Raw genomic sequence first — 25,242 nt, forward strand, 5'->3', positions numbered from 1 at the left:
TCAGCGTGGGCAGCTCTTTGTTCTGCAAACACAGCCCGGCACCTCCGGGGTCGAGAGAAACTTTCGGCACCCGCAGCGTTTGGCAGCCACGCGTCCCTGGCTTTAAACGTGCCGCGGCAGCTCCCACGCCGCACCGGCATTGCCCCACGCCGCGTGTGCCGGCCCTGTCCTTGCCCAGGATGGCTCCCACCAATTCCTCCCGCCAGGGAGAGCTTCCCCGTGGCCGGGCAGGTTGCCTCGCAGCCTCCCTGGCATCGCCAACCCCCTGCGTGTCCCGCCATGTCCTGTTGCGTGCCGGGGAGGAGCGAACTGCACCGCCTCTCCAGGGCCGGCCCCTGCCCCGGCATCCCCTTCGCCCGCAGCCTTGACCCCGGTGAGCCGCAGGCCGAGGGCGAGCCGGGGGCCCTGCAGGCCCCCCCCGTGGGTGCAGGGGGTGGGTGGCAGGACTGGGGGTGACGGGGGGGGGGGGGGGGAGCAGGGCCGGACCGACGGTGATGCCGGACCGATGGTGATCCCGTGGAGCGCCGCGGGGAGGGGGAGGGAGTGCTGTCCGCTGCCCATGTGCTCACTGGGGCAGGGGCTCCGGAGGGGATCTCCCGCCCCCTTCCCCGGGCTGGTGTGGAGCAGCTGAGGGTCCTAACGGGGCACCGCGGGGCCCCCTGCTCCCCCGTGGCAGGCAGGGGTGCCCGGTTGCAGCGCAGCCGCCCCCCGTCCCCCCCGCCAAGGCTGGCAGAGCCCTGTGCCTGCCGGCGCAGGGTATGCTCGGTGCGCAGCCCTTCTCTGGGGGCAGGTGGAAGGAAATATTTAAGCAGGTCCCCTGCTTAATATTAAAATGGCAATATTAAGCGCACCGCTGTGGGGTCCGGCCAGGGCAGCTGGTGCATAGCATGGGGTCGGGAAACCTCAGTGGGATGCTCTTGAGAGGCGATGCGGAGTGCGGTTTTGGACAGAGCTTTTTTTCTCCCTTCAGTGTGACGGGTATTTGGGTGGGGAGGGAGGTCACTTTTCCCGCAGCATCCCTCCTATTTCGCCCTCTGTGCCCCTAGGGCAAGGTCACTGCCCCGGGTAGCTCCACACTGTCCTTGCTGGGGAGGGGAAGGGCACACCAGCCTGCCGTGACCCCACTGCTCCCCTCTGCCGTTTGTGGGACACCACTGACGAGCGCTGGGGCAGCACAGGAGCCTTTTAGCTGTAACCAGTGTGTGGCTCCATGTTTACCTGTCCAACCTCCATGTTCCCGGTTGCTGGTACAGGACATTTCCCTCCCCCGCAACCCTTGTCCCCAAAGTCTTGCTTACACACGCAGCACGCTTCCCTCACCTGGATTCCCCGCTAACCTCCCTGCGGCACCCTTGAGGGACACACGGGTCCAGAGGGGACCTGCTGGGCTGCAGCCAAGGCTAAGGGCTTTCCTCCTCTGCAACCCCAGGCACAGGCGTGGGGCAGAACAGCGTAGCGAAGGGGTGGCGGGACAGCTCAGCCTCCTTGGGCAGCTCTTTGCAGCTGGTCCCAAAGGTGGGTGCCCTTGCACAATGCATATTGGCCCGTGAGACCCGTTTATTTAAAAGACACAAATTTAAGGGGTGCAACTTTACGCGCATGTGCATCTGTGCGTGCAAATGCACTCGGGCTCTGTGCCAGGTGGGGGAATGGCTCCTTCCTGCGGCCAGCAAGCCCCCCCTGACCCCGTGCGTCCTCCCCGCAGCCTGCCCAGCCATGGCAGCCTTGCTGAGCCGCCCCTGCTTCATCTCCCTCCACATGCCCTACAGGAAGGGCTGGGCCCAGGACCTGGCCAACACCTTTTGCTTCCAGCCGGTGGCCATGCGGGAGACGCCCCGGGTCCGGCAGCTGGCCTTGCGACGGGGATCCGCCATCTTCCTCGTCAACGAGCGCCTGGTGCCGGGACCTGCCGGCGCCTCCTCCCGTGATTTCCTCTACGACGTGGACCCCCGGCCCACCTTGGGCACAGCCTCCAACGTCTGCTTCGAGGTGGACGACGTGCCAGGGCTCTGCAAGCGGCTGCAGAGCCGGGGGTGCTCCCTGCCGGTGCCCCCCACCGAGGTGAGGGATGACGGCGGCTCCGTCACCTACGGGGTGGCAAGCTCCGTCGTGGGCAACATCAGCCATACCCTTCTGGACCGATCCCGCTACCGGGGACCCTTCCTGCCCGGCTTCCAGCCCATCCAAAGAGCCCCCTCGGCCACGGGGGATGGGATCAAGATCACCCATTTCGACCACATCACGTACGTCTGCCCACGGGGCGGCGCCCGGGCGGCTCTGGACTGGTACCAGCACTGCTTCGGCTTCCACCGCTTCTTGCTCAACCCACAGGAGAGGCCAGCCGAGGGGTATGTGCTCGGGGGGCAGGGGGTGGGCATGCTGCTCCTCGCTCTGCAGAGCGCCCAGGGCGCCCCGGCACATGGCTGCAAGCTCATCCTCGCTGAGTCCCTCTCAAAGGATGGCACCAACCAAGTCGACACCTTCCTAGAGCAGCACGGCGGGGCCGGGATCCAGCATGTCGGCCTCTGCACCACCGATATTGTCACCACGACCAGGGCTTTGCAGCAGCGGGGTGCACAGTTCTTCACACCCCCTGCCACCTATTACAGCCAGGGGGGCAAAGCAGAGGAGATCCGGGTGGCCGGACAGGACCCCCACAGGCTGGCAGAGCTCGGCATCCTGCTGGACACCACAGCACCTGGGGACAAGGGCCGGCCGGGCACTGATGCCGCAGAGGGCCCTTCCCAGGAGTATTTGATGCAGATCTTCACCCATCCCATCTTCTCCGAGGAGACCTTCTTCTTGGAGCTCATTGACCGGCGGGGAGCGCCAGGCTTCGGGGAAGGCAATATACAGGCACTGTGGAAAGCTGTGCAGGTCTATATGGACCAGCGGCAGTAGTGGCAACGCTGCAATCCTCCTCCCTCAGCTCCCCATCCTCTCCGGTCCAACCCTAGGGCAATAGGCACCTGTAGAGATACCAGCGGGTGCCTGCAGCATGACCCAGGTGGGCAGGGACCAAGGGACGTCTCCAGGTCAACCCAGAGCCAACTCAGCGTGGGAGCAAGTTGCTCAGGGCCAAGTCCAGCGGGCTCTGAGCATCCCCCAGGGTGGAAGGTGTTTTCTCCCCCTCCCTGGATTCCCGGTGATTTACTGACCTCATGTGCAGAACTTGCTACCTTAGTTTTATCTTAATTTAATGAGATTTGTGCCTGCAGCATGGCCAAGAACACCACAGGCACAGCAACACCCCCAGATGTAGGGGGATGAGGGGCTGCCAGCAGGGAGTGGATAACCCGGGGGCCATGGACACGGCCACTTGTCAACAGTTACCACCCAGAGCATGGCTAGGCCCGGTGTGTGGCAAGTGATGGCCTCTTGCTCCTCGCAATTAAAAAATTAACTTGCAAGCGCTGCTTTGTTTTTTTTCTCGTCCCATTTAAGATGTGCTGAGTGCCAGGCAAGGATGAAAGGGCCCTTTCTGCCCCTCAAGGCAGGCCGATCTCCAGTCCCACAGTCCCTAAACTGAAGCCACTTGCCCCTTGCACACCCCCCAGGACCGGCCCTTGCCCCTGCCAGCCCCTGGGCTTGCGCCTTTGCAAGGCTTCTACTGTGCATCACAGTCAGGGAAAGCTGCAGCATGAACACAGTGAGGAACAGCCTGATGGAAAAGGTAAAAAAGGGGGATAAAACCCTACAAAGAGCCCAGGGAACGGCTGCTCGGCCCCACAGAGGAGCAGCCCACAGGCAGGAGCTGCGCAGCCCCAGGGGCTGATGCCTGCCCTTGCAGGAGATGTGCTCTGGGTGCATTATTTGGGGTCACTGGCAGTTAATGCTCAGCTGAGGGGTTCATGGGTGCATCAACAAAGAAACCCCTGCTGTTTCCAGCCCAGATGTAGGGATCCTAGCAGCCATCCTCACACTGGACCACAGGCTGCCCAACACCCCAAGCTTAGCACAGTCCAACAGAGGCAGAAAGCCACTTTAAAAACTGCACATGCTTTAGATTTATTATTAGAAAGCCCGTGGCTCAGGTTCAGTAAAAACAAGTGTATAAAAAGGGCTACGGGAGGCTGGGAAGAGTACAGCAGCATCCACAATTGCTGGCTGGTGGACGAGGTGCAGGCAGGCAGCCAGGTACCGGGCTGTGGGAGTGATGTGACCGCAGCCTTCCTGCTGCTGGAGAGAAACCCCTGCTGCCATGAGTCCACGGTGCCGGAGCAGTGGCTGTACGGGGCTGAATAACCCCAGGAGGGCTCCAGCCAAGGAGGGAGGGCAAGCCTGGCTCCAGGCCACATCAAGGTGCAACTCCCACGGGGGAGCTGGGGAAGCCAGTGGACGCTGCAAGGAGTGGGAGACCATTACAGGGCCGTGTACTGGACTCACAGCAGTATGGGGGACACCATTCCCACACCATGGGCAGGACTCACCACAGCACGGGTCTCTGGTGGTCTCATACATGGAAGGTGCCATCATGGGGCAGTCGGTGCCTGGAGGAAGGCGCGGAGGGAGAGCTGTGTCCCAGGGCAGGTGCTGCCTGCTCCCTGTGTTTTTGCCCCCCGCTTCCGCTTGGAGCCCTGCGGGAGACATGCAGCAGGGCTAAGCTGAAGCCCAAGGGCCCCCACAGCCTCCAGGGATCCCCTCTGGAGCAAGGGGCCCCTGGTACTGGGGACATCCAGGGACAATGCCAGCCAGGCACATCCCCCAGAGGCAGCCCTGCCCCAGGCTGGGGATGCTCCTTGGCCTGACCCCAAACTCCAGGGGGGCTCCAGCACCACACACCAGAGGCTGGCCCACAGCAAAAGGGAGCAGCTCCTGGGCTCCCCATGCACCCTCCAGCGTTGCCCACCTGGCTGCTCTCCTTCCCACACTGCTTCTCATGTGCTTTCAGCACCTGAAGGAAGCACAAGAGAGCCCAAAGCTGAACAGCAGCCGGGTCCTGGAGCCAGGACAGCCTGCAGAGGTTGGGGGGATGCCAGAGGCTCTCCCAGGAAGACAGAGGGAAGAGAGGAAAGGCCCAGGTGCCCCCCAGTACCTTCTTCATGGCTGTGGACACAGCCGAGGCATGGAACTCCTCCTCCGTCACCCAGCGGGATGGGGACAAGGCAGGGTCCAGCGTCACGTCCCCGTCCAGGGGCAGGGAGTAGACCACATACGTCTGGTGGATGTGAGAGAAGATGTGGATGACCTGTGAAGAGATGGGTAGGCGTATGAAAAGGGCAGCTGGCAGGCAGCAGGGGATGCACTGCTCCGTTGCCCTACAAGTGCACTGAGTCTGCCAGGGCTCTGAGGAGTGGGGCAAGGCTTGGGAGGAGTGACAGCAGGGAAGCAGGACCCTTTTCCCCCCATGCTATGTCCCCCATGGCTAAGCACAGGGGGCTCACACTGCATCCGTCTGGCTCCAGGCTCACCTCTCCGATGAGCCGCAGGCTTCTGGCTGCCACGGGCCGCCCTGTCCAGGCCTGGAGGTGATCTGCCAGTGCCTCCCTCTGCTTCTCCTCCTGCAGATCCTGAGCCAGCGTGAGACTTGGGAACTCCCAGAGCCCAGCCAGGAGACCTGGGGAGGGGGCATGACGGGGATGTGAGCTGGCAGGGGGCACATACGGGGACAGTGAGCCGCATCACAGCCCCGAAGGCCTCCTTTCCTCACCGCAGCAGCAAGCGCATTACCGGTGCATCCCTCTCCCAGGCTGCTCTGTCCCTTGTGCAGGTGGGAAGGGGCCGCGCGGTGCCTTCACCCCCCTCCCACCCAGCCCCATTACCCGAGCTGGGTCTCTGCACAATGAGGTACTCCGGGGCCCCATGGCAGCCCCTCCGCTCCAGCACACACGTGGCCGTTCGCACTGCCCGTGGCTGCTTCTTCGCTGCTTTCCGGGGGAAGTTGGTCACCCCCAGGCTGCTGTCCCACGGCTCCGCGGCTGGGGGGCACAGGGGGCAGCCCCCAACACCTGCAAACACCCACATAACAGTTGCCACAGGGTCCAGACCCGGAGCTACAACAGGGATCTCCCCACACGCATACCACAGTCCTCAACATCAGGCACTGGGGCGGGTTTTCCAAACAGCTTCTGAGAGGCAAAGGCCAGCTCCTTCTCCACCTGCAAGGGGGGACAGGAATGAGGACAGGCTCATCCACCAGCCCACCTTGTCCCCACGCATGGCAACCTCTCAGGGCCAGACTTTGGCATCGTACTTACCCTGCTCCGTGCTCGGCAGTGCTGCTTCACGGGGCACTCCCCACACAGCGGGGCCTTGGGCACACACACAGTTGCCCCCAGCTCCATCAGGGCTTGGTTAAAATCCCCCGGGCGGCTCCTGTCTACCAGGGCATTGGCCATGTCCCTGGGAGAAACGGCAGTGAGCGGCACAGGGTTCTGCGAGGAGAGGGCCCCAGGACCTTTGCCTGCCTCCTGCCTCTCAGGGGGGATGCTCCTAGGTAAGCTCCTTTCTCCACCGCTCCCAGCAGCACCAGCTTCCCACGAGCTCCTGCACCCCACGCCTCTCTCCCTTCGCAGGCTCAGCTCCCCATAGCTCCCAAGTGGTCCTGCCCTCAGCCACCAACAAGCACAGCCATGATCGCTGCAGCTTGGGAGTGGGGACGGAGCATTCCCCTTACCAGAGCCGGTCGACAACGGCCGGGCTGCTGGAGTCAGCACCGATGCACCGCAGGCGGCACAGGACCCGAATCACGTTCCCATCCACAACGCCGGTAGCCTGGGACCAGGAGCTGAGGTTACTGCGCCAGGAGGTGCCCGTGCTGCTGGCAAGGCAGAGCTGGGCTGCTCCCAGGACGGAGCGGGGATACACACAAGGTTGACCCACAGACCGAGCTGGATGGGGGGTAAGATGCACCACAAAGCAGGGGAGAGCCAGAGCCAAGCACAGCCCTGGAGAGCTCCTGGCTTGTGAGACCTGCCAGCAGGACCCTGCCAGGAGTGGGTCTGGGTGGCAGAGAGGGGAGACACGTTCACTGATACCCAGCTCTCACCTGCCCGTATGAGATGGATGCAATGGCTCCTGCCGTGTATCGGCCCACCCCTGGCAGCAGCTTCTGCAGGTCTTCAGCTGTCCTGGGCATCCGGCCGGCCAGCTCGGACACCACCTGGCAAAGAGGAGACCGAGATCAGGGGAGCAGCCAGGGCGTGTGCATGCAACTCATCTTACCCACGGTAAGATGGGATCCCAGCCTCTGTAGCCTTGTGCCAGCAGCACACAGCCCCAGCGACGCAGGGCAGATGTGAGCCAGCACCAACCCACGGGCCGCAGAAGGCTTTGGAAATGCTCCCCATGCCCCAGCATGAGGGCACCTTCCTTGCTGCCTCCTGAAGACGTTTCCCTCTCGAGTAGTAGCCAAGTCCAGCCCACAGCTCGTTCACCTCCTGCTCCAAGAGACACAGTGCGGTGTTAGATGAAGAGCCACGAGGGCAGGGAGAGCACCCGGTCCCAGCAACGCTCACCTCCAGGGACGCCTGCGCCAGAGCCTGCAGCGTCGGCCACTTCTGTGGTACAGAGGGAAGGGGACAAGTCGGGGACAAGTCAGGGACAAGCAGAGCCGTGGTCTGCAGCTGGGGATCTGCCACAGAGCAGTGGACAAGGTCTCCAAAAGGAGCAGCCTGTGGGCACAGGACTCTGTAAGGAACAGTCACCTGCATCCAGCGGTTGTAGTAGTCGATCACTGTAGCCACCTGCGTCTGCTGGAGCATGATCTCAGACACCCACACTGCAGGAAGCAGGGCAGGGATCAGAGCAGAGGCACCGACACCACCCACACCCCATGCCGTGGCCACGTTAGCACTGGGTACAAGCACTGCACCAGCATCCAACCCATGGGACCCCTTCCTACCCCTCACCTGCCCCACATGCTCTCCCACAGGAGCTCCCTCAGGCCCAAAGTGAGCTCTCTGACCCCCTCAGCGCCTTGCAAGGGGGGGGGTCAGTGGCTCTCGTGGCCACTCCAGGCAGCTTGTTGCAAGGATGGCAACTGAAGCCACGTTTCCTCACGAGGCCATATTGCACATCCGTGTCAGGGGGCAACATGCAGCGGGGCACCCCACACACACCGGGGTGCAGTCCCTGCTCCTCACCTGCGTACGCCCGTCTGTCGGCATCCGTCTCAGCTGCTGCCTGAAAAGGGAAGAAGACGGACTATAAGAAGGAAGGTGACACAGGACCCCACCGCAGAGGGGACCTGCGTATAAAATAAAATTGCCTGTGGTGTGTTTTGAACACTGTGTAGAAATCTGCAAAAAAAATATTTCCCCTAAACGCTCAGAAGTTCTGAGTTTGAGTTAATCAAGTGGCAGCCAAAGCACCTTCCCCCTGACAAAGCACGAGGGATATCACACGTCTCCCACAGCGAGGGTTCACCTTAGAGGTTCAAAGATCCCACCAGAGGAGCTGTCCCAGACCCGAGCCCCTCTGCACGGGAAGCAGTCGCAGGCAGATGTGAATCCCACAGAAGGGCCATGCAGTTCCCAGCACCGTTCAGACAGACTAATGCCCACCCCCAGCACCCCAATCACCGCCTCGCCGCTCATTGCCAGGCTGAGCACAGAGCAGGTAGGAGCTCCAATAAAAATGCTCGGCAGGCTTAAAGCAAATACACGGAAAAGCTTTTCCACGCAGCGCTCCCTGCTGCAGGGTACCACGGAGGCAGGAACGAAACAGGTTTAAAAGACTAGACTAAATTTACTAGTGAAAAGTACTCCTGGTTAGAGGCTACGTTTGAGAAGTGTGGTTTCACCCTCTTGCCCTGCTTCACTCTTCGTACCTAGGGACTGACTACAGACCGCCCACCACGGAACGGCCAGGACTAGCTGGGAGCACGCTCCCCTTTCCAACACCGTCTTCCACTTCCATGCAGCTAAGGATCCGTCGCGTAGGGAAAGACACCGCGGTCACCTCAGCAACACCCCCTTAAGGCAGAGGGACTGGTTCCCGCTACGGCAGCCCTGCCTCCCGGTGCCTCCCGGTGCCTGCCCTTACCAGTGTCCTCCAGGGAAGGTCCCGCTTGCATTTGTCGTACCAAGCGAGCAGGTTCCCGCGCAAGGCCTCGATCTCAGCCGGGTCGCTGAAGAGATGCTGGGCGGGCGGCGGAGCAGGCGCTGGAGCTGGGGCCCCTGCCCGGAGAGCAGCGCGGGGTCAGGGCACGGCGGGGGATGGAGAATGGCTGCGGGGCCAGAGGCGGGAGCCCGACAGAGCCGCTGCCGGCCGGACGAGGACCGAGTGCCGGGCCTTACGAGGACGCAGCGAGCACCGGTAGCTGCCCGGGTCTGGCGGCCCCCTGCCCCGGAGAGGACACCCCACGCTCCCCCCAGCCCTCCCGCTACCGGGCACCTCCGCGGGACGACGCGCCCTTCCTGCTCCGCCCCGCAGGCGGGGCCGCCCTCCCGCCGCTCCGCCGGAGACCCCTGCCAGCCGCCGCCGCCGCCGCCCGGAGCTGGCTCATGGCCGGGCCGGGCCGCTCCCCGGCGGGGCTGGGGCGCAGGGGCGGCGCGGCGCCACGTGAGACTTTCGCGGGAAAATGTTTCCCTTCCAGCGCCCCGCCCCCGCGCGGGGACAAATCGGAGGGGCGGCCCCGCCCACCTTCCGCGCGTGAGCCAATCGGAGCGAGGCGCGGGGCTGGGGGCTCGCGCCTTCCCGTCCTCAGGCCGCCCGGGGGAGGGGGGCGGGACCTCCCGGCGCGCCGGAGCCAATCAGCGCTCCGGGGGAGAAAAATAAGGCTGGCCCCGCCCCTTCTCCCAGCGGCCGCACGGCAAGGACCCCAACAGGCTGCCCGAGCTAAACGCCTGTTTACTTAAACCCCAACATTCGGTGGACAACGGGTTTTGGAGAAGGGGAAAACAAACCCGCTGGCGGCTGACAGGAACCGGGCCTCCCGAGCGGGCAGGGAGCACGGGGCGTGGGGCGGAAAGGGCCATCGGGGGAGCGGGCAGCCGGCGGACAGCCGCGTCGCCAGAGGCCCCGGGAGCGGCGCGGGGCAGCGGCGGCGGCGGCCATGGCGCGGTGGCGGGTGCCGGTGGTGGACGTGCAGAACGACAACTTCACGGAGCTGTGGCCCTCCATGGTGCTGGCGCTGCGCACCGCCACCTTCGTCGCCGTGGACACGGTGAGGCGGGGCGGGCCGGGGGGCGGTGGCCGGCGGCGCGGGCGGGCCGCTGACGGGTGTCTCCCCGCAGGAGCTGAGCGGCCTCGGTGCCAGGAAGTCGCTGCTGAGCCCGTGAGTGCCCCGGTCGTGCGGGGCGGGGGGGGGCGGCCGGGGTGGTGGTGTCGCTCAGCCGAACTTACCGGCTGCGGTTGCTCCGAGGCGCGTCCCTCCCGGTACCGGTTGCCCGGTTCCCTTCCCCCGGCGGGTTCGGCTCTCCCGGGGCGGGAGCCGTCAGCTGCCGTTCTCCTGCCGCCCAGGTGCATCGAAGAGCGGTACCGGGCCGTCTGCAGCGCGGCCAGGACCCGCTCCGTCCTCTCCCTCGGCGTCGCCTGCTTCAAGCAGCTCCCGGAGAAGGTAGGCACACGGGCCGCAGAGCGGCCCTTTCCTCTCGTTCCCGCTTTCCGAGGGAGCAGCGGGCACTGGGACTCCACTGGGAGACGGGACTCAACCCACCCGTGCTCCGCGGAGTCGCCCCTGGCTTTTTCGGCAGCTGCCTGCCACAGGTATCCCTGTATGGCTTTGCATGCTCTCCCTCTACAGTCCGAGAACACGTACCTCTGCCAGATCTACAACCTGACGCTCCTCTGCACGGAGGATTATATTGTCGAACCCCAGTCGGTGCAGTTCCTGGTGCAGCACGGCTTCGACTTCAACAAGCAGTACTCCCAGGGGATTCCTTACCACAAGGGCAACGACAAGGTACAGAACGACTCTCCTTCGGACACCTCTGCCAGCTCTGCTCCAGGCTGCTGGGGAGGTTTGCTAGCTTCCCCCGGTCCTGGTGTCTCCCTCGCGCAGCTGCTGAGCGAAGGTGGGCTCACGCTGGGGTCTTGAGTGCAGCATTATCCCTTTCACTTCCCTGCCGTTTTATATGCAGGCTGTCACTTCTTGCAGTTGCTATTCCAAATATTTGGGCCCCTGTTTGGTCAGAGCAAGTCATAGCTGTAGGCAGTATTCTGCTACAGCAGGCTCCGAGGACTTCCCAGGGTGATGGCAAGCCAAGGCATGAAGGCTCGCTGACTAATGCTTCCTCTTGCAGGGCAATGAGAACCAGAGCCAGAGCGTTCGGACTTTTTTTCTGGAGCTCATACGAGCGAAGAAGCCTCTCATTCTCCATAACGGCCTGATCGATCTGGTCTTCCTGTACCAGTGCTTCTATGCTCACCTCCCAGACAACCTCGGCACCTTCACTGCTGATCTTTCGGAAATGTTTCCAGCAGGAATATACGACACTAAGTATGCTTCAGAGTTTGAGACTCGCTTTGTAGCATCCTACTTGGAGTACGCTTACAAGAAGTGGTGAGCAGCACTCTGGTATTTAAAGCTTATGGGAGGAAAGGCAAAGAGAACGACAGTGTTCTGTTTGTTTTTCCAGGCAAGGGGTTTGGCTCTTGTATTATCCCAATGAGTGAAGGAAGGTGCTTTTCAGGTAACTCTGCCCCATGCTCTTCCCATTTCTAGGACAGGTGCTGAATGCATCAGGGTGCATTTTGTAATATGCCTTGTCTGTTTGGTGAGCAGCTGCTGAAAGAGGATTTCTGTCTTCCGCTGGCAGCAGTTTTGACCACAGAGTGACCTGATCTAACTGAAAAAGAATTGATTCCCTGCCTGGCCCTGGTCCAGCAGTGCCACAGGGCCGTGGCAGGAACACAGGCAGAAAAGAGACCCTTAGAACTCGGCCAGAGAGCAAACGAAAACAGGGCTGTGACTGAAGCATCTGCTAGTTATAACCTGGTTTTGTAAGGGATAGTGCAGTTAAAGGCTGAGCGCACCCTGGACCTCCTGACGCTGACCGGCTGTGTCATGCGTCCTGCATGTGACACTCGCGTACAACCAGCTACAACTCCCATTGCTTTCCTTCCAAGCAAAGGTTGTGCTCTTGTTCCACGGCATCCTGTCCTGCTTCCTGCCCCCAGCTCTTCGTGGATATCTTCCAGGCAGACACATGTTAGAAGCAGAGATGTCTGTCCACTTCATGTGTCAGTCTGGCCCCTGGTTCTGCACTCCCCACACAATCTAAACAAGCCATTGGCAGTGATACAGCCCCTTGAATCTCCATTAAACTGAAGTCACGCTCTACGTAGAGAAGAAATGGTATTTTTAGTGACTGTTTTACATCAGGAAATGCCACTTTGACAGGTCTGAAAACATTCAAGATGGCTGTTCTCAAACATGAGAATGCTTTGTTTTGACAAGATAAAAGTACTTTTTAAACTGCCCTCTGAAATGTTTTAACCCACAAGTCTAGTTACATGGAGCCTTCCAAAGGTTTTGGGCCTTTTAGCCAGCTCTTGGGACAAAACAGTTCTTTTCTCATGAGATGGAAAACGTTTCCTTGTTGTCTGCATTGCCCAGGTTCAACCTGTCTGGGCAGTGGCTGCTGGATGCTCTACGTGATACCTCATTTTGGGGCATTTTTTTCTTTGTCCGTTAACATTATGAAGACTAACATGTATCTTAGTGCCCTTAATATTTAAAATCAAACTATGTGTCCCCTTCTCCCATAGCTTCACTGGAGACACCGTTGTCCCTGCCTGTACGTTGGCCTAAGAGAAACCAACCTTTGCATCAGCATGGAAGCAACTACTTACTAAAGCTATTGTCCTGAGACTGAGTTTCTTTCCAGCAGGCTGTCAAGCTGGGGCTAGAGCTCAAGAACAGGAAACTAGTGGAGTTGAGACTTGGTGGAGAGCAGCGTGTTTGCACCAGCTGCACGTTGTGGTACCTTCAGCGAGTTAACCCCAGTAACTGTGTACTCCTGTTTGTTCCAGCAAGCGAGAGAACTGCAAACTGAAGGACTCCAGTGGCCCGCACCTCACCGTTGAGTTCTGCAACTACCCTGCCAACATGTCCCGTTACATCGACTATCGCCACTGCTCTCTGGAAGAAGAAAGCCACAACGTGGGAGGGGGAAATAAGGTGCCTGTCTGTGAGAAATTTTCGGTAAGTAACGTGAATCCCTGCTTCCCTCCTGGCTCCATGGAAAGAGCCACATATGGTCAGAGCAGGAGGAGGTAGGAAAGCACCTGGGAGCTTCCCCTTGCTTGCTTCACAGCACAAGGAAGATTTTCAAGCTTCAGGTAGCTTCATGACAGAAAGGGCAATAGCATGCTCTGTTTGGAGGCAGTGAATTCCACAGGCTACATTAGACATGAAGATTCAGAAAGATTATATGGCCCTAAACAGTGGGATGGTATGAGTTACAGTACCCATCATTGTCTTGGGAGGGCTGCAAGTTCTGAATTAGTTTGGCTTGTTCTCTGAGCAAGAAATGCCACCTCTTTCCTCCCCCATATTTTCATTAGATATAAAAAAAATATTACCTGTCTGCAGCTTCTGGCACTGTAGCACAGTGTGATCCACAGCATCTCGAGTCCTGGTGCTGCTACAGTAGTAAACAAAGAGCCTGTCTGATCAGATCATAACTGGTTTCAGATGCTTCAGGGAGAAAAGGAGCTCTTCCAGATGTTGCACGTTACTGTCTCAGAATAACATAGGTTGGACGAACCACTGGAAGTTTCTCATCCAACCACCAACTCAATACTGCTCAGAGCCTTGTTTGGTGAATTTTGAAAATCTCTAAGGACAGAGATTACAAACGCCCTCCAGGCCCCTGTTCCAGCGCTTGACCACTCATTGTGAAAAATGTTTTCCTATATATCTAGGCAGAATTTCCCCTGACTGTTAACACTTCACCTTTCTCTATGTTCCCCTCAGGAAAGCTTGGCTCCACCATCTCTATAACCTCTGCTTTAGGTAGCTGCAGACAGCAACTAGATATCCCCATCCCCTTAGCCTTGTCTTCTCCAGGTGGAACAAACCCACCTTCCTTGGCCTCTCATACGCTGTGTGCTGCATCTTGACAGCTCCCGGCTGCACTCACTGCAGTTTGTCAATGCCTTTCGTGTGTGTTGTGGGGCTGTAAATGGACACAGTGCTCCCGATACAGCCTTACAAGCCCTCAGTAGAAGGGAATAATTAGCTATGCTCCATGTTTTGGTGATAGCCTGCTCTAAGCAGGGGGCTGGTGGCTACAGACTTCTCTTTCTCTCTCTCTCTCCCCCTCTCCCCCCCCCCCCCCCCCAGGCCTATGGCTGGTGTCCAAAAGGGGTGAAGTGTCCACAGTCCCATAACATTGACCTCATAATTGATGAGGATGACAAGCTTTGGGAGGAGAAGCGGAAGAAACGGAAGCACAAATGGAAGCGTCAGAAGAACACAGAAGAGCTTGCAAAGGTGTTTGAACAGGAAAGCTCAGGGAAAGAAATTGAGCTAGCTCAGAATGGGGAGGAGGGACCACCACGAAAACAGAGCTGCTACGAGCCTGCAGCTGCTACAGAGCTCGCAGAGATCACACCTAACAGTGAGGGCAGGCCACTGGAGGAGAACTCCACGGACATGGAACCAGAAGTCAGCTCAGACACCAGCATGCAACGGGAAGAGGAGCTGGGGAGCACCGAAGGAACTGCTGCCCAGGTAGCAGCTGCTGTGAGCCCTTCTGCCAAGGGAAATGTCTCTGACAGTGACCAAGTGGAGGGGAAGTCAGAGGTTCCTGCTGGGGTGGGCTCAGTCAACCACCCAGACATCCCCAAGACTGAAGCAGCATGTGCTGCAGAAAAGGAAACCCATGGCCCACCTTCACAGGGGGGCACACACCGAGCTGGCTTTGATGCATTCATGACTGGCTACATCATGGCTTATGTCTGGATGCTCAAGAAAGGAAAAAACACAGATGCTGGTGCAGGGCCCTGGTTGCCAGACTGCCACAATAAACTGTACCTCAGTGGGAAATCGGTGCCACTTCAAATAGTGAAGAGCTTGTTTTCTAAATCTTCCAAAGCTCACAGCCAGAAGATGAAGTTGGCCTGGGCCAGTGGATAGAGCTAGAGGGCTCCTCAGTGAGCTGGGCTGTTTTTCCCCTCAAGTTTTGAAGTTCTTTATTCCATCAAGAACTGACTAGAAGGGGAGCAAGTTTCTTACTGTTTTTGTTTTAACTTCTGACTGATTAAATTGCTCTCAATTAGAGTTCCCCCTGTTGTTCCTTAGTGGCACGCTGGGCTGTGAAGGCAGGGGTGAGGCTGGAGAAGAGGGAGGAAAAGTGCACCTCTCCAACTGCACCCAGGGTTGCAAGTTTCAGCTGAGTGCTCTGCACTGAAAGTGGGTTTTGATAAAACAACCTAGGGCTGCTTTTCTGGAAAGGCCGTATGCTAGCTGCTTTAGCATGGGATTCACTTCTTGCAGAAGATGAAGAGGGCAATCGCTTGGTAACAAGAGGAGACAGAGGCCAGGGCTTCCCATTTAAACTTCTTTGCATGTTAGAGCCCCAGCCTCCTCCCAGATCTTGCCCTTATCCTTACTGCACCTACAGCCTTACTACATGGTGCCACTTAACATAGTGGTTTAGGGTGGGATTGACCTTTTCAAAAGGAGCATGTGCTAAAGGTCAAAGTACCTACAAAAACACATCTGAGAGCTCCAAGCTGTTGACCCCTACACCCAGCTTGACAGGAAATGCTATGAACAGTCACTGGAGGAAGATGTGATGCTTCTTCCAGACACCAGATGAAAGCAGGCTTGCTTTTCAGGCAAAGCATATGTTTTTATGAATGTTTAGTCAAGTGTTACTGCTTTCAGTCACTGCTGGCAGGGTAATTCCCTATAACCCTCATAATTATTTCCTGTCTTTCTAAGGAAGTCAGGAAGGGAAAAAGTGTTTTTTTTGGGGGGGGTTGTTTGGTTTTGTTTTTTTTTTTTTTATTTTAAAGGCAAGAGCCACTCACCATGGTTGGTTTAGAACGTGCAGCTGGGAGAGCTATCCCACTTCATAGTTGTACTTTACCTTAATCTTGGTTACAGCATACACAGATGAGACCTTGGCTCCTACAGCAGAGAGGGGAAGGAGAAAGCTCCTTCCCAATGGGCTAGTTGATTCTAGTGCAGGGTAACTGCCTGCAGAACCAAGCCACAGCAGCTCTTCAAACTTCTAAGAAAGGGGTGATGCAGTGGGACTTAAAGCCAGATGTGGTCCTCTTAAACTGCACTGCTTTCTGTGCTGCTGAAGCTATTCTGTAGGGCTAGAACAGAGCAGCCACAATGGCAAGCTTCCTGGCTATCAAAAGCCATCTTGTTTTGTCACAAGCTACTGCCTACTCTTCAGAGCACTATAAGGCAGAGCAGAAAAAAAAGTCCTTGAGTCTCATGGATTTAATAGTGTAACACTTCAGTAAGATGCAGGAGAGAAATAACACTAAATAAGGATGACAGTTCTCCCTGTTTATAAGTCAGCACCAAGTAACAGTGAATACTATCTCAAGCCAGGTATTAATGTAATCCATAGCTTAAGTAAGCATTTGAGCCAGCTTTTTTAACCTAGAGTTGCCCTCTTAATCACAAGACTCAGGCCTTGATTTTATTTTTATTTTGAAAGCAAGTTGGGAAAGTTTACAAAACCTGACCAAGAAAAAATTATGAAAATATTTAACTGGATTCATCTTTGGTTACTTCTTATTGCAGTTCCAATAAAACATACACCATTTCTATCTTTCAAAAAAAGTCAGAAGGTCAATCAACATAAAAACAAGACGTGCTTTCTTTACATATTCATAAATATCCACAATATTAGAAAAGTTGTTTTGCAAAGATTTTTTTTCTGGCAGTGTTAACTTACTATTATACACAGGCTACAAACTTGTTCCTAAGCCTTTAATTACAAGTTGAGCTATTTACAGACTGCAAAATATTAAGACGTAAAACTCCTTCATAAATACGAAAATAGATCATCTTGCAAAGATCTTTATACTTAATCAACTATCTGGCTGCCCCTCCTCCCAAAAAAAAGGTTATTTGTCTTGCATAGAAATGTAGTGACATGCAATATAAACAATAGCATTAAGTGCAAACAGGAATTATTCAAGTGTCTTTAGTTGTACTGGCAAAAAAATACCAATGCTCTGTTACACATAATACATCAATGCCTCTCCAACAAGTATAAGTCTACTATAGCCCCTTGTCTGCACTGCTTTTGAGGGGCAGCAATTCACATGCATTCTCTTAGTTGCATTTTATCAACCTGCAACCACAACAAAAATAGCTTATAACAGACATTTAAATGAATTCAACATAGAAAGATTTAAAGTGAATTTAAAAAATCTTTGATCTCTTCAGGGAACCTAGCAATGTGTAGAAAGTGTTTTAAAAGAGCAAGGACTGCTCCCGTAAGAAAGTCAAAAATCATGATAAAATCCAATCACAATAAAACTTTGTCACATCACTATAAAACAAGGAGTTTCCTGACCATATGTTCATACTCATGTTCCATCAGTAGCTGTCAGAAAATTGCCCCCAGTAGAAAAGCACCCTCAGGTAGGCAGAAAACCTAGGGGTAGTTACTAGGTGCAACCTAGACTGAGCTTTACACAACTAAAGGGATGAGATGCAGTGAATGCCGACTGCATCCAGACCCTTGGAAACACTAGATTTTAGCAAGCACTTAGCTGTTTTTAAATGGCCTTTTACTCCAGTTTCGTACACATGCCTCTTTCCCCATGCAGACCAAGAATCCAGGAAAGGCCTGAGCCGCTATTCCTTGGCGTTTCTCTTTCTGACATCTCCACCTCAGTAAAAAGAGCTAGAAAAGTTGAGAGATGTGCCCTATTCATGTCAGCTGGCTGTGCTTAGAGTGGATATTTAAGAAAATAAAATTTTAGCCATGCTGCTTTGTAAGAGAGCTACTCAGGGCAGGGAAGCATTTTAAGAGACAGTGGTGTAAGAAAACAGAAGAGGTCACTGTGATGGGTGCCACAGAGGTACCCCAAGCCTGACTGCACAAGCTTTGCAGTCAGTGTCAGAGAGGGCAACAGGCTTCATGATAAGGTGTCAGCGCTGACTATCAGGGCTAATGCAAGCCACAGAGCAGCCAGAGGCATTCATGTGCTCTCTGATGAGGCTGCAGGCAGTTGTAGGATGCTGGACAGCTTCCTCACAGCCTGGTGATCCAGAAGTAAACTATTCCTTATTATTGCTTGTTTGTCTGAAGTCACACACCTAAATGCATCTTGTGACAACAGAAGCTGGTGCTGCTGGTTTCCCTCCCAAAAGACTACAATTGTATAAAAGATAAAAAGATTTAAAAAAAAAAAAAAAAAAAAAAAGCAGGCACCAGGCAGGCAACTAGCTGGCAATTGAGTTCTGCTGACTGTTTCCCTGTCCTCAAAGGAAATTACACATACAGTGCCAGCCATACAAGCTGCTCTGCACTCTGCAGACAGGATACACAAGACAGACTACTCTACAGATCAGCACCTTCAAGAAGCAGAGAGGTGTGGGCCAAAAAGGGTGATCTTGCTAAGCATAGGCATTTTCTCTTTCAAACTACTAACAGCTGCCAAATCTGGCATGGACTGTGCTAAGTAACTCAGCAACACTGGCTTTCTCATTTAATTCTTCGCAGCCACTGCAAAGGGAAAACTGCTGCTCAGGTTAACACATACTTCACAAGAGGAAGTCATAATTGTAACTCACAGAATAGTTACCTACACCTCTGGCAAGATAAGCATCTCAGCCAAGAAAGAACTAAGGCTTTCTCCTTCATCCTTTCTTTGAGATAGGAAAAGAGTAGGAATAGTCTGGCTTCCATCAGAGACTAGCTTACATTTTCCATCCTTACAAGAGAGCAGGAAAAGAGTGTAACAGGCTACCTGGGTGAAATTCTGGACTCTACTGCAACACCATCTGCTCAGCAGGCATGCAATGCATACCTCAGTTAGGAATGATAATGTAGGTTAAAAAAAAAAAAATAAAAAAAAAAATCCCATGCTGTTGGGATAACAAGAGTGGAAAAGGGCAGGATGTTGCACAAACGTCATCACAGAACAAGCCTTCCCATACATCGCATCCCAGAGCAGGGATCTCTGATGCTAGTTCCAGCAAGCAGCATTAAAGCTTATGCTGCTGCTTCTTTCACATGCACCTGCTGGTGGAGGGAAGAGAAAAAAGAAAAAAAGAAAAAGATCATCCTATTCAGTGACAGGAGAAGCCAATGAAGACAACAGCTTCTTTCTGTAAAAGAAAAAACGTTAATTTGGGACAAGCTAATTTTCTTCACTTGACAATTCAAAGCCCTTCTGTGAGTCTACTGCCTATCCTCTCCAAGAGCACTTGTGTGGCTGCAACACTGCTGGCAACTTTCCCTGAGCAGGGGATTCCTGTCCTCTATCAAGCAATCTGGTTTTAAATAAGGAGCCATCATTACTGCAGTGATATCAATGAGATGTGATGTTGTACCAGAGAGGGAGGTGAATGTGACCCTTCTAGCTTAGTGGTAATAGTCAACTGTGATGTAGATATTGGACTTAACTAACTATTCTGCAGAAACAGATCATGATGTCCATTCATGTCTTCAGAGGTAAGAGCCCACCCCCCGCAAAAGCTCAGTACAACTGGTACTTTCACTGGCAGTTTCTCCAGAAGCCCAGAAATGGCAACACCTGGAATACAGCTCTCCTCTTGTGCCCTCGGCAAATCTTCCTCCACATTCAGGTTGAGGTACATGCAGAGCTGTGCAAGGAGGAGAGTGGTGCTTACCGCATCCTGCTTCCGTGCACTAACATATTACACATCATTATCAAATCCCAAGGGAAAATGAAACACCGGGGAACAAATTCTTCTTGTTAATTGCAAAGTACTCGTCATGTGACTCAGCCTGCAGACTGCGACCAGCATAAGGGGTTTTGGTTTTGCTGCTTTTGAAAGAAGAGCTTGTTTAATGCTGCAACAGCATTCACAGCAGCCCTGGGACCAGAGAGCATTCCTATCTGCTCAACACAGCTCTGAAAGATCTCTGTGCCTGTTTCTAAAGCAGAGGCTCCGACTCACGTGCACTGCTGCAGAATATTAATGCAAAATCTGCAGTGGTTTAGAGCAGCTGTTCAGTCAGAGGAAGAGGGAAAACCTAAGGGTCACTCTTTCTACCCAACATGGAGCTTAAGGCCTTGAAACACTCCATGCTGGAATCCAGGTCAAACTGTTTACATGGTGCCTGCTCTGGCTGCTGTCTCTTGGAAGGACTGTGGGGCCCACACGGCCATTCTCGCTGGAGTAGTTTCCCCTCCTAATGCAAATCAGGGAAGGGAATAAGCACAGTTTGAAATAAAGTTAAAATAATCAGTCTTCTCCAGACGCTGTCTTGCAGCTATCTGTTTGACAGCCAGTTTCTACCATCTGCTGAGTCTCTTTCAAATGTGAAGCCCAGCACTATAGAAAAATAGAGTTTAAGCGACTGGGAACAACTGTTCCCTCAAGGACACGTTCAGTTTGAGCCCTCTCTTCATATGTCACAAGTTGACTGTGTGCTGCCACTTGCTGAGATGTTGGAGGAGGTCTGAGACAATGGGGCAGGACCATCCCCATCCTGCTCCCTGAAGGGCCATGCCTCTTTCTTCAGCTCGGTGGAAGGACTAACACTGAACAGAGGCTTTGTAGACTCTAGCAGAGTATTTTTCAGTAGGTCATCTTCCACCTCCATCTCTTCAGAAGGGAGACAACCTGCAAACACTTGTGAGGAGCCATGTCCCTCAGAGTTGACTGAATTCTCAACTGGGAGCTTTTTGTAAGATAGCGGCTCAGGCTGGGTCAGCACTAATGGTTGATTACATGCTGGATCTCCACTTGTGTTCTCAACAGGGCAAAACCCGTTTTCCTCCTGGGCCACCAGCACATCTGAACAGTCCATATCCTCTTCTTGTCCTGGTACAGGAAGAAATTCTGGCCTGTGAGACTTGGCTTGAAAGGGGGGAATCTCTGACACACCATATTTACTGCTACTCAAGAGTTTTTGCCGAACCTCTGCACCTAGCTGGGTTGGGTCACACCTGCCGACTGTTGAAGACAGTCCCCCAAACAGGCCATATTCCTTGTGTGGCAATTCAGGAGAGAGCGGAAGTGATCTGCATCTCCTCCCAGGAAGGAGGGAAAATTCTTGCCAGTCTGTGCTATACGCCTGCCGGAACTGGGACTGGCTGGCTTTCAGGCCTCCACCTGCCTCTGGCGAATGCAAGTCAAACACCAGGGAAATCACAGACTTGCTTGGCATGTCAAAGAATTTGATCTTCCCACCCTTGAGATCCTCCCGGGCACTGAAGGGATTAACTTTCCGGCCTAACCCTTTGTTTGGCGTATAGTAGGGGTCCTGCACATTTATCTTCCTGGAAGGCTTGCGGGAGAAGATATCCGACTGGCTGCGTGACAACCAGATATTCCGACGTGGACGGGGTGACTTGGGTGGGATCTTATCATCCAGTGAACTCAAACGTTTTACTCCTGGTCCTTTTTCCATTGGCCCTGAGTAGAAGAGAAATACTCTTAGCTTAAAGGAGCTATATACCTGCATATCTGCTCACTCACAGAGCCTTCATGACAACTGTAAAGAAAAAGCTGCATTTCTCATGTTCCAAAGTATCTTCCATAAGCACATGTCTGCTTGTTCCTTACAAGTTCCTGCACAAACACAAACACACCATTCTCTTCCCCTCAGTGTATTATTGGTTTCAAACGTGGAGGTTTGGCAGCACTGTCCACAGGACCTTTTAAATGTAAGGCAGTCAAAACTACATTTAAAATATTCTCTCCTCTTTACTCATGTCTCACGCTAATTAAAAGTCAACTTGAAGACTTGAGGAAACGCAGATTCAGTTAATGCCATCTTACTTCCCTGGGCACTGAAACCGGACTGCTTCTTTATCATTTTATGATCAAATTTGCCACCCACATTATGGGGGATGCTAATTTGGCAAGACAATATTGTCTTCAGACAAAACAAAGGAAAGGAAACTGTATAAAGATTTGGTAGGAATGAGGAAGTCTTTCCCTCTTCTACCCAAACCCTGTATTTTAGGGCCCCTTCAAACCTCCTCACTGCCAGTACACTGACACAGCAGAGATGGCACAGGGTGGTCTTAGAGAAGAACAACTTGCATGCTTCTAGATTTATCATCCTGGCTTCCAGCAGAGGTTGCCCAAGATCTGTTGATGATACTGAGCATAAAAGAGAACAAGTACAAAACATAATTGCCAAAGGAATTGGGACTTTTTCACCCTGGTGGGAAAAGTCTAAGACCAAAATAAATGCCCCTCCTGATACCACAAAGAGTTTAAATCATTCCATCCCAGCCTTCATTCAGTACATTATCCAATACAGAAACTAGGGATATATGAGAGAGTGACCCTAATGAATAGGAGTTAAAAAGCTGTACATATGCGTGTGTGTATTTATTTGCACACATGTGTGCACGTGCGCGCACACACACGTGTGCGTGTATATATATATAAATGTCCTGGTTTCGGCTGGAATAGAGTTAATTTTCTTTCTAGTAGCTGGTATAGTGCTATGTTTTGGATTCAGTATGAGAAGCATGTTGGTAACACACTGATGTTTTAGTTGTTGCTAAGTAGTGTTTATGCTAAGTCAAGGATTTTTCAGCTTCTCATGCCCAGTCAGCAAGAAGGCTGGAGAGGCACAAGAAGCTGGGAGGGGACACAGCCAGGACAGCTGACCCAAACTGGCCAAAGGGGTATTCCATACCATGTGATGTCATGCCCAGTATATAAACTGGGGGAAGTCGGGCTGTGGGGGGTCGCTGCTTGGGAACTAACTGGGCATTGGTTGGCAAGTGGTGAGCAATTGCATTGTGCATCACTTGTTTTGTATATTCCAATCCTTTTATTATTATTGTCATAATATTATCATCATCATCATCATTATTAACTTCTCCTTTCTGTTCTATTAAACTGTTCTTACCTCAACCCACGAGTTTTACCTTTCTCCTTCTGATTCTCTCCCCCATCCCACTGGCTGGCTGGGGTTAAACCACAACAATAAATAAAAGCTGTATTGCTAGAACAGGATGGGAAAAATCATAGTTGTTCAGGAAAAGATGCTAACTCCTTGAGTGTTTGGAACATGCATCTGCCACTGGCTCTCAAGGTGCCTCTGTGGTAGAGCAATAACAAATCATTTCCAGAATAAGCACATACAGATTTCTGCTTTTCCCTTTAAATACTGCCACAGTTTAAACTGTAGTCACTCCACCTAGGAAAGACTATGCAAGTCAAAGAACAGCACGTAACACTTCTCCAAGAAGATGCAAATCTGACATGTACGCCAAAGGAAGAATGCCAGGAAAATGAAAAGAAAAAAGAAAATACAAAACAAAACAAACCACCATGCAAACAAACAATTTTCCTTTTTAACTCGCATCTCCTTTAGATGCTTTCCAGATGTGGGAGAACTACCACACGCATGCACTCCGTGTGGTTTGAAATACAGAACTTATTTCAATCTATAACCATATTACAGATAGATATGTATATATATTGTGTATTTATAGATACAGAATACGAGAAACTATTTTTACTGTACTCTAAGTTTCCAATGCCAGAAGTCTACTAACATCAAAGATACCTAAGTCAGAATACGCCCCAGCCTACAAGAACTGCTTGCAGTATACCCCCCACAGCAGGTGGCACTAGACAGCTTTTGAGAAAGCCCTTCAAGGCCAACATTCCCAAGCAGATCTGGGATACATCTTTTCCCCAGTCTTTCAGAGTATTGCATCTTCTCTGCTCTTCCTCATGAAGGAATTTAAGAAGCTTCTAAGTGTTACATGTAACATACACCAAAGAAATTATGTATATGGACTAAGTATGGCAGGAACAAAGCAGAAATTGATAGATTTTCATATACTATTAGCAACTTACAAAACCATTTCCAAATAAACTCTAAATTTCCTTTCAAGAGCTTGTGGGCAGAATCTTTTGAGGCACTTTAAGAAACAGTGAGCTGTTTTTTCCCAAAGGACACTCTGCAGTACAAAGTATATAGCATTGTTCCAGAATCATTTTCAGGCTTTGAGTAAAAGTCATTCATAAGCTGAAAATAATACCATATATAGCTGAAATCCCAGTCTTCAAAATACGAAGCATTGTATCTTCTTGCTATTAGCCTGCAGCAATGTTTGTACAATACAGACACTTACCTTTGGGTTTTCTTTCACTGTTGTCAAGGTTCAAAAACTTTCTCTCTCTCTCCGAGTCCTCATTTCTCAGGCGGTTTAAAACCTCCTCCAGTGTTTTGACAATATCAGCAAATGAAGGACGCAACTTTGGATCCATCTGTGAATGCACACAAATGAAATAAGTTCATGTGGGTTTGTCCATGCTATTCTACTTACACATGGACAGAGGGACAATCTGAAGGAACTGAGGAAATTCAAGACGGTTTTAAGAAGTGTGTTGTCATTGCAAAAAAACTAAGTAAAGCAGGGGGAAAGTAGTATTCTGTCCTAGTTTATGTCTATTATACCCCTCACATTTAATTATCAAGTTGTAAACATTCTATGAAGAGGATGCATTTTAAATTGAAAAGGTGGGAAGCTGTTAGATTCAGGGCTTGCAAGGGGGTTTTGTTTGTTTGTTTTAAACAGCTTTCATAGTTCAAGGACTTCTTTCTGGACTCCAGTTATCAGTCAGAGATTATACATCAATGTTACTTCAAAATGTGCCTGAAGCAATAAGGATTAAACAGAGCAACTTGGCTATGTCATTCTCTAAAAGTTTGTAATTCTTCCATCATCTCCTTGTGGCTTGAATTAAAACCCACCTAAATGGCATTGCTGATTTTAAAGTTTAAAATGTTGTATCCTTCCGTTAATTAGCCTTACTACTTGGTGTACCGGTCCGTCTTGTGAGGAAGCAAGATTGGTTATATAATTTGACAAAGTAATACAATAGAAAAAAAATCCATCTTTGCCCAAGTAAAATATCCCCCCCTCCAGTCATCGGTATGTATTCAGTTTGTATTTATCAGTATGTATTTATTTATTCACCCTAGTAGAAACAGATCTCTAAACAAAGTCCAAAACTAAAATTGTACTAGAGGGCAAGCAGCTTAATTTAAGTAGTAACTTAGAAGGCATTTCATCATTGTGAACATTGACCCTGTGTGTATGTTACAGGTTTAACTACTGTAGGTAGCAATGTCTAATTCAGCCGCTGAAAGTTAACCTCATTACACTATCAAGATAGATTCCACTTGACCTGAT

The 25,242-nt window shown here is 52.7% G+C and overlaps 4 protein-coding genes across 6 annotated transcripts in view; 2 read left to right on the forward strand and 2 right to left on the reverse strand.

The window, feature by feature from the left end:
- Positions 1 to 325: 325 nt before the first annotated feature.
- Positions 326 to 3,404, forward strand: HPDL (4-hydroxyphenylpyruvate dioxygenase like). 2 transcript variants are annotated; one of them, XM_052802261.1, is made up of 2 exons: positions 326 to 373; positions 1,770 to 3,404. In XM_052802261.1, exon 2 carries the CDS (start codon positions 1,822 to 1,824, stop codon positions 2,899 to 2,901), a length of 1,080 nt encoding a protein of 359 aa, XP_052658221.1. In that variant the 5' UTR covers positions 326 to 373; positions 1,770 to 1,821; the 3' UTR covers positions 2,902 to 3,404. The 2 variants fall into 2 exon arrangements, with proteins under 2 accessions (XP_052658221.1, XP_052658220.1); XM_052802260.1 differs by having other exon boundaries at positions 329 to 373; positions 1,706 to 3,404.
- A 579-nt stretch (positions 3,405 to 3,983) lies between these two features.
- MUTYH (mutY DNA glycosylase) lies at positions 3,984 to 9,569 on the reverse strand. The gene is made up of 16 exons (XM_052800615.1): positions 9,337 to 9,569; positions 8,986 to 9,119; positions 8,085 to 8,124; positions 7,647 to 7,720; positions 7,458 to 7,499; positions 7,308 to 7,379; positions 6,989 to 7,102; positions 6,617 to 6,714; positions 6,198 to 6,342; positions 6,023 to 6,098; positions 5,763 to 5,948; positions 5,412 to 5,557; positions 5,036 to 5,188; positions 4,841 to 4,894; positions 4,431 to 4,577; positions 3,984 to 4,341 (listed from the first exon to the last, which is right to left on the reverse strand). Exons 1-15 carry the CDS (start codon positions 9,446 to 9,448, stop codon positions 4,473 to 4,475), a joined length of 1,551 nt encoding a protein of 516 aa, XP_052656575.1. The 5' UTR covers positions 9,449 to 9,569; the 3' UTR covers positions 3,984 to 4,341; positions 4,431 to 4,472.
- Positions 9,570 to 9,940: 371 nt separating this feature from the next.
- On the forward strand, positions 9,941 to 15,172 carry TOE1 (target of EGR1, exonuclease). Its single transcript, XM_052800614.1, has 7 exons — positions 9,941 to 10,108; positions 10,179 to 10,219; positions 10,405 to 10,501; positions 10,688 to 10,846; positions 11,187 to 11,446; positions 12,919 to 13,090; positions 14,234 to 15,172. Exons 1-7 carry the CDS (start codon positions 9,998 to 10,000, stop codon positions 15,026 to 15,028), a joined length of 1,635 nt encoding a protein of 544 aa, XP_052656574.1. The 5' UTR covers positions 9,941 to 9,997; the 3' UTR covers positions 15,029 to 15,172.
- Positions 15,173 to 16,550: 1,378 nt separating this feature from the next.
- The window catches only part of TESK2 (testis associated actin remodelling kinase 2), an 85,916-nt gene continuing 77,224 nt past the window's right edge, over positions 16,551 to 25,242 (reverse strand). For both annotated transcript variants that reach the window (XM_052800612.1, XM_052800613.1), the window contains 2 exons: positions 24,178 to 24,313; positions 16,551 to 21,484 (listed from right to left, as the gene is read on the reverse strand). In XM_052800612.1, coding sequence (XP_052656572.1) covers positions 20,472 to 21,484; positions 24,178 to 24,313 — 1,149 coding nt within the window. In that variant the 3' untranslated portion in view covers positions 16,551 to 20,471. The remainder of the gene's footprint in view (positions 21,485 to 24,177; positions 24,314 to 25,242) is intronic.

This window comes from Harpia harpyja, chromosome 11, assembly GCF_026419915.1.
Source record: "Harpia harpyja isolate bHarHar1 chromosome 11, bHarHar1 primary haplotype, whole genome shotgun sequence".
In the NCBI taxonomy this organism is placed as follows: domain Eukaryota; kingdom Metazoa; phylum Chordata; class Aves; order Accipitriformes; family Accipitridae; genus Harpia; species Harpia harpyja.